Raw genomic sequence first — 8,274 nt, 5'->3', positions numbered from 1 at the left:
GACTTAGTTCAGGGGAAGAGGCAGTCTATAAGAAGAGAAAATTTCAAAGCTCTCCCTCAACGGAACTGACTCTATTTGAAACAGTGAGGAGAAGTTAATCCTAAACGTGCTCTTGAAAAGAGTAGACAATAATGAAAAGACAAATAACCCAATTTTAAAATGAGCAAAGGATCTGAATAACCATTTCTCCAAAAAAGATATATAAATGGTCAATAAGCACACGAAAAATGCTCAGTATCACTTGTCATCAAGAAAATGTTGGGGCTTCCCTGGTGGCGCAGTGGTTGGGAGTCCGCCTGCCGATGCAGGGGACACGGGTTCGTGCCCCGGTCCGGGAAGATCCCCCATGCCGCAGAGCGGCTGGACCCGTGAGCCATGGCCGCTGAGCCTGCGCGTCCGGAGCCTGTGCTCCACAATGGGAGAGGCCACAACAGTGAGAGGCCCGCGTACCGCAAAAAAAAAAAAAAAAAAAAAGAAAATGCAAACCACCATGAGATCACATCCACTAGGATGGCTATAATCAAAAAGGCAGATAATAACAAGCGTTGGTTAGGTTTCGGAGAAATTGGAACCCTCATACATTGCTGATGGAATATGAAATGGTGCAGCCATTTTGGAAAACAGTCTGGTAATTCCTCAAAAGGCTAAGCATAGAGTTATCATATGACCCAGCAATTCCACTCTTAGGTATGTACCCAAGGGAAGTGAAAACATATGTCCCCACAAAAACTTGTACATGAATGTTCATAGCAGTATTATCCATAACAGTCAAAAAGTGGAAACTCAGGGGCTTCCCTGGTGGCGCAGTGGTTGAGAATCTGCCTGCCAGTGCAGAGGACACGGGTTCGAGCCCTGGTCTGGGAGGATCCCACATGCCGCGGAGCAACTAGGCCCGTGAGCCACAATTACTGAGCCTGCATGTCTGGAGCCTGTGCTCCGCAACAAGAGAGGCCGTGACAGTGAGGCCCGCGCACTGCGATGAAGAGTGGTCCCCGCTTGCCACAACTGGAGAAAGCCCTCGCACAGAAACGAAGACTCAACACAGCCAAAAATAAATAAAATAAATAAAGAATTATTCTAAAAAAAAAAAAAAAGTGGAAACTCAAATGTCCATCAAATGATGAATGCATAAATTAAAATATCCATTGCCATAGACAATGTTTGTGTCCCCCAAATATTCATATGTTGAAACCCTAACCCCTAATGTGATATTAGGAGGTGGGGTCTTTGGGAGATGATTAAGTCGTAAGGGTTGAGCCCTCACGAATGGGATTAGTGCCCTTATAAAATAGACCCCAGAAATGTAAACTGGTACAGCCACTATGGAAAACAGTTTCCTCAAAAAACTTAAAACAGAGCTGCCATATGATCCTGCAATCCCACTGCTGGGCACATATCTGGAAAAAACTATAATTCAAAAAGATCCCAATGTTCATTGCAGCACAATTTACAATAGCCAAGATATGGAAATAACCCAAATGTCCACAGACAGATGAATGGATAAAGAAGATATGGTACATATATGTAATGGAATACTACTCAGCCATAAAAAAGAATGAAATAATGCCATTTGCAGCAACATGGATGGACCTAGAGATTATCATACTAAGAGAAGTAAGCCAGAAAAACAAATACCATATAATATCACTTATATGTGGAATCTAAAATATGACACAAATGAACTTATCTTCAAAACAGAAACAGACTCACAGACATAGAGAACAGACTTGTGACTGCAAAGAGAGGGAGCGGTAGGGATGGAGTGGGAGCTTGGGATTAGCAGATGCAAACTATTATATATATGTATAACTGAATCACTTTGCTGTACACCAGACACTAACACAACTTTGCTATACAGTAGAAATTAACACAACATTGTAAATCAACTATACTTCAATCAAATAAATTTTTTAAGAAAGAACACCAATAAGAGAATGCCAAAAAATAAAATTTAACTTAATTTAAATTAAATTAAATTAAATAGACCCCCGAGAGCTCCCTCACCCCTTCTGTCATGTGAGGACACAGCTAGAACACGGTAGTCCAAGAACCAGGAAGTGGGCTCTCACCAGACACCAAATCTACCTGAGCCTTGATTTTAAACTTCCCAGCCTCTAAAACTATGAAAAATAAATTTATGTTCTTTATTAACCTGCCCAGTCTATGGTATTCTGTTACAGCAGCCCAAATGGAAAAAGACATACATACCGTGGAATTTTATCTAGCAATTAAGAGAAATTCAGTACTGATACATGCTACAATATAGGTCAACCTTAAAAACATGCTATGTGAAAGAAACCAGTCACGAAGGGACACATATCATATGATTCCATTTATATAAAATGACCAGAATAGAATTATAGAGAGAGAAAGTAGATTAGTGGTTGCCTAGGGCCAGAGGAAGCTTGAGGGGAAACGGAGAGTCACTGTTAATGGGTACAGAGTTTCTCTTGGAAGTGATAAAAATGTGCTAAAACTGATTGTGATGATGGTTGCACAACTCTGTAAACATAACAAAAACTATTGAATTGTACACTTTAAATGGGGAAACGGTATGACTTTGAATTATAGCTCAATAAAGATGTTATTTTAGAAAAGAGCTATTGATACACACAACATGAATGACCCTCAAGATAATTACACTGAGTAAAGGAAGCCATATTTTTTTAAAGGAAGCCATATTTTAAAAGAGTACATTCTGTATAATCCCATGTATGTAAAATGCTAGAAAATGCAAGTGATCTATATTTACAGAAAGCAGGTCAGTGATGGCCTGCTTGGGGGAGGGAGGAATGGATTACCAAGGGGCGTGAGGAAACTTTGCTGATGACAGATAAACTCACAATCTTGTTTGTGGTGATGGTTTCATGACTGTATACATATGTTAAAATTTATCAAATTATATGATTTAAATGTGTGCCGTTGTATATCACTTATCTTCAGTAAGACTGCAACAAAAGAGCCTGCTAAAAAGCCAACCTTACGCATGATCACAAAATCTATTTCTATGTGTAGATATGCAGATATGAAAGACCAGAAAAGTACCTGATAGACATACATAAAACTAATAACACTGGTCACCTCTGGGGAGTGGGGAGGAGGGGACATGAAAACGGAGTGTCACTTTAACACTATATACTTCTGCATTCTTTGTATTTTTTACGAGAATGTTCTATATGTACAATTTGTACAAATAAATAAAAAGCTAATAAAATTAATTTTAAAATAGTTAAAAATCCAACAGCAATGACAATACCCAGTTTCAAAATAAAAATTACCCTATTTGATAAAGATGTCCTTAAGCCCGCAGAGGCGTGGAGTCAGAAAACTAGAAGGAACCTCAAGGAGAATCCACCACGATGACTGTTTTGAGGGTTGGGAAAAGGGGTGGGTGGAGGTGAGAGGCACCCGATCACTAACTGACCCGGGATGACCTGTTTTGCATTGACTGAGGGACAAACGATTCAAGTGCAGACAAATCCAGGGCCATGTCTCTGCCTCATTAGGTGACCTGAGCCAGCTGCTTCACTCTAGGGCAGTTTTCCTGTCCATAGAGGGCTGGTCGGGATGGCCTGTGAGGACGCCCCTGCTCTGCTCTTCTGTAATTCTCTCTCCCTCCAGTTCCCTCCCCTGTTACACTCTTTCCAGATTTTGCATTTTCTTAAGATCCCTATGAGAGTTGAGCCAAAACCTCTAACCCTCCTGGAAAGCAACCCTGCCTATCATTTGTTCACTCACTCATTCCTTTCTCTTTAAATGTATTCACCTGAGAATTGCTTATGCATTGCTTTAATTGTGCATCCATCCATTCATTCATTTATTGATCCTGTAAACATTCTTGGCCTGCGCTGGCTGGGGACTGACCTCTGAGGGTGGATCCCTGGCCCTGAGCCACCTTCTCCAACTTTCCCACACCAATTAAGATTTCTAAGTAGACTCTGTGTAATTGGGTCTTTGGGACATCATCCCTGAAGCACCCCAAAGTTTCTAAGCTGGGCGCATTTCCTCTTCTCCCTCTAAATTGCCTTGGGGATGGTGCAGTCCCTTGGCGCAGGGAGCTTTGAAAGGTGCCTGCTTCCCGGGAGGCTGTCAGCTGGCATGGGCTGGGAGCTGCCCAGGTCGGGCGGTCCCTGGCTGCCCATAGTAAACTATCGGGCACCCTGTTCAGCCTTGAGCCCACCAGAATTTCCTAATTCTACCAAACCTGACACATTTTCAAAGAACTCCACTGAATTCTAAGTACTTTGTCTACTTCCACAAAATTCTAAAAGCTCCACGTTAGTCTATCAAGTTGCAAGCACTTTGCTGAATTCTACAAAAGCCTAGGCATGTCTTCTTAGTTTGGAAAGCTGAATCAGTGTGAAACTCTGGGTCCTGCCCACCGGGGTTCCCTGGATACAGGAGGCTCAGACCTGCTTCTTTGACCTGTTTTCTCCTAGTTCCAGCCAGAGAAGGTTCCTGGTCTCTGCAACTTTTTCCAGGGAACAAGGGACATGGATCTGGAAGAGCCTGAAGGTAAGTGAAAAAATGGGAAAATGGGGGCAGAGGAAGGGGCTGGGAGTCAGGAGCCCCAGGGGAATTCCTGGAGCCTTGGCTTCCCCCTCTAACTCACTGTGCAGTGCTGGGCAAGCCTCTTTCCCTCTCTGAGCTTCACTTCCCCCGTATATAACATGGGAGTGGCCTTGCGGATCTGCAAGACCCCTCCCAGCTCGGCCATGTGTCATCCAGGCTAGGAACAGCTCGTATCTGGCAGCCAGTTGCTCACTCCCAAGTTGTCTTAGCCCCAGGAAGTGGCAGCAAGGCAGGAAGAAGTTGTTTGTGGCCAGGCTGGGGCCTTCAACTTGGCCTTCAGAATCTGGGTGAAGAGGGGAGAGGGGTGGCACCCCTGTGGGCTGGCTGGGTTAAGCTCCAATTCCTGTCCACGCCTCCCTTGTAGCAGATGATTTCCTTCTCTTAGTCCTCCCATTTTTCAGAATCAAGAAGTGATTGAGTTCCTACCATATGCCAGGCATTGTGCTAGGTATTAGGGGAATGAATGAGAACACGTGTGCCCCCAGGACACTGGATCCCGAACATTCCCAGGCAGAACTCCTCTCCAGTTCCCACCTGAGCCTCATCCTGCTTCTGTTTGCACGCCTCTGGTGACAGGAAGCGCATTACTCCCTTAGACATAACTTTTCTTCTTTTCTTTGTGCCTTCAGGCCACTCGAAGCGTCACAAAATCCTTCCTGATACGGAGTCTCTCCAGGTATCCCTGGGCCTCAGACCCAGGCTTGGGCAGTGCATCCCAGGGTTTAGTGACATAGTGCCAAGTGCCCGAAACACCAAGGAAAGGTTAAGTCATGCTCCTTAGCTGGTGAGAAGATTAGGGGAAGGTTGGGAACTTGGGAGAAAGATGTCCATCCAGTGCGGTAAAAGACCAACCAAGATTTGGGTTTTAACAGAGGCAAAACATCTGCTCTGAGCATGGTACAGCTGTCATGTTGTTGGGAGGATTGGATTCTAGACTCGCCTTGCCAGGGATCTGCTGTGTGGCCTCAGTTTCCCTACCTGCACAATGGGAGCTCCAACGAGTTGACCTCTCAGGGCATATTCCACGCTGATGCCTAGAAGTACATGAAGTCAAAGCAGGCCTGGCTCAGGTTCAGAGAAAACAGGAGGTTTGGGGCAGGGCCAAAAGATCTATCAAATTTTTGCTCAAAAACACACGATGGAGGCAGATTCTGAAGGTCAATCCACACACAGTAGCCGATGAAGCAGGCCCTATGGGGGGACAGGTGGACAAGCGCTCTGGTAGGCTCAGAGGCCAGGAGCCTCTCCAATGCGAGGCACAATGTGTGCTTCATGCGTGGAGACCAGAGATGACCTGCAGAGATAAGTCAGATTTCTGCAGGCTGAGGGAGAAAGAAGGGCATCCCCAACAGTGGGAACGGTGTAAGGTAGCTCAGAGGCTTCCTGAAAGCCAGGAGGACCCTCAGAGACCACCTAGCCCAGTGATTCTCAAAGTGTGGTCCCTTGGCCAACAGCAGCAGCATCACTCAGACTTAATGAGTTAGAAACTCTGGGGACAGAGCCCAGAAATCTGTTTTAACAAACTTTCCAAGTGATCCTAAGATTTGAGGACCTTTGATCCAGCCCGTTGCTTCCCAGACTATGTTGGTAGAATACTTATTTGCAGGAGGTTAATGGGTGTTCTGTAGAAGGGGGATCTATGGTCAAATAAGTCTGGGAATTACATACTCTACACTGCTTTCAGAAAGTCACAAATCACAGTGGGGCATTAAAGGCTCTGAGAAGTCCTGCAGTATATTATTTACTTTTGATTAACCCAACGTTGTTTCAAATTGATTTTTCAGATTGCCTACTAACATTTCCATGAATACTCTTAGGGAAATTCTGATCCACATCAATCCTCATTTTTCACATGGATAAATCGCAGCCTAGAAGAATGGGGACTGCCCAAAGTCACAGAGAGAGAGTGTGTCAGAGCTGGAAAGGACCCTAACAATACACCTCATCCCTAAAGAGACTTTGTGGGCTCCCCGCCACCCTGCACCCTCTTTCCCTGCCTCCCAGCTGTGCCCTCCAAGGCCCTGCAGTATGGAGCTGGTCAACAGACAGAGGTTTCTGATTTCTTTCTGAAAGGATTTTTGGGCTACCCAGCCTTGGAGCACCTGCTCTTCCCTCTGTGCTCAGCCATGTACCTGGTGACCCTGCTGGGGAATACGGCCATCGTGGCAGTGAGCGTGCTGGACGTCCACCTGTACATGCCCATGTACTTCTTCCTGGGCAACCTCTCCATCTTGTTTATCTGCTACAGTCCACCTTTGTGCCCCTGATGCTGGTCCACCTCCTGTCGGCCCAAAAGACCATCTCCTTTCTTGGCTGCGCAATGCAGATGTGTCTGAGCCTGTCCACGGGCTCCAGAGTGTCTGCTGCTCGCCATCATGGCCTATGATCGCTACCTGGCCATCTGCCGGCCACTCAGGTACCCTGTGCTGATGAGCCACCGGCTCTGCTTGCTGCTGGCGGGAGCCGCCTGGGTACTCTTGTTTCTTCAAGTCAGTGACTGAGACAGTCATCACCATGAGGCTGCCCTTCTGTGGCCACCGTGTGGTCAGTCACTTCACCTGCGAAATCCTGGCAGTGCGGAAGCTGGCGTGCGGTGATACGTCAGTCAACGAGGTCTTTCTGTGGGTGGGTGCCATCCTGCTACTGCCCGTGCCCCTGGCGTTCATCTGCCTGTCCTACATGCTTATCCTGGCCACCATCCTGAGGGTGTCCTCAACCGCTGGACGCCACAAAGCCTTCTCCACCTGCTCGGCGCACCTGGCTGTGGTGCTGCTTTTCTATGGCACCGTCATCTTCATGTATATGAAACGCAGGAGCAAGGAGGCCCGCATCTCTGATGAGGCCTCCACGGTCCTCTATGCTGTGGTCACGCCCATGCTGAACCCCGTCATCTACAGCCTGAGGAACAAGGAAGTGACGGAGGCCACCAGGAAGGTGTGGGGCAGGAGATGGACCTCCAGGTGAGGGAGGCCGGGGCTCTGCAGGCTAGCAGGCCAGGCCTTCATTAGCCTACAGTGAGGGCTGCGGGTCTGGAATCTCCAGCTCAGAAACTCAGCACCAAGTCCCACTGATCCTGCCACAGACGAGCTCACAATCACCCCTCTGCTCCTCCCCCCGGCAGAGCCATGGGGCGCTCTCAGCATCACTGCCTGCATCTTTACACCAGCCTCCTGTCTGGCCTTAAGATTTCAGTCTTGTTCCTCCCAATCTCTCCTCCAAGGGGCATCCAGAGGGATCTTTTAGAAAAGTACATGTGATCCTGTCACTCTCCCGACTGAAACCCCTGGATGGCTCCCCAGAGCTCTCAGGATGAACTGTGAGGTCTTCAGTGGGGCATTCGAGGACCCCACAAGCTGGCCCTGACTAAACCCCCTCCCCATCCTGTGCCCCACAGCCTCGCTCCTGTCAGCTGCACACGCCAGCCGGCCGTGAGCCTCAGTGTTGCCCAGCACTGCCCAGCCTCATCACTGGCTGCTTGCCTCTGCCCTAACTCCACACACACACACACTCTGCAGGTCCCGACACCCTGACTAGTCCCAGTTCCCCAGTAGAGATCAGTCTTTCCTGCCCCTGTCTCCCCCTTGCTGTTGCCTCCCATGTCCAAACACCTGACCTTTAGCTAACATATATTGGAGACTTACCACATACCAGGCTAGGCACTATACTAAGTGTTCTAAGTGCTTTCCTGCTTGGGGACCAGAT

The 8,274-nt window shown here is 47.3% G+C and overlaps 1 protein-coding gene across 1 annotated transcript; it reads left to right on the top strand.

The window, feature by feature from the left end:
* Nucleotides 1–6,600: 6,600 nt before the first annotated feature.
* Nucleotides 6,601–7,536, top strand: OR13J1 (olfactory receptor family 13 subfamily J member 1; the record flags this gene model as incomplete). The annotated part of the gene is given in 5 exon segments (XM_079705967.1): nt 6,601–6,613; nt 6,616–6,815; nt 6,821–6,924; nt 6,926–7,049; nt 7,051–7,536. Coding segments are annotated over 5 exon segments (927 nt in total).
* Nucleotides 7,537–8,274: the final 738 nt, after the last annotated feature.

Source organism: Hyperoodon ampullatus (assembly GCF_949752795.1).
Source record: "Hyperoodon ampullatus genome assembly, chromosome: 6".
Taxonomy (NCBI): Eukaryota; Metazoa; Chordata; class Mammalia; order Artiodactyla; family Ziphiidae; genus Hyperoodon; species Hyperoodon ampullatus.
The sequence above is the reverse complement of the archived record's forward strand: the minus strand, read 5'-3'. Positions and strand labels throughout refer to the sequence as shown.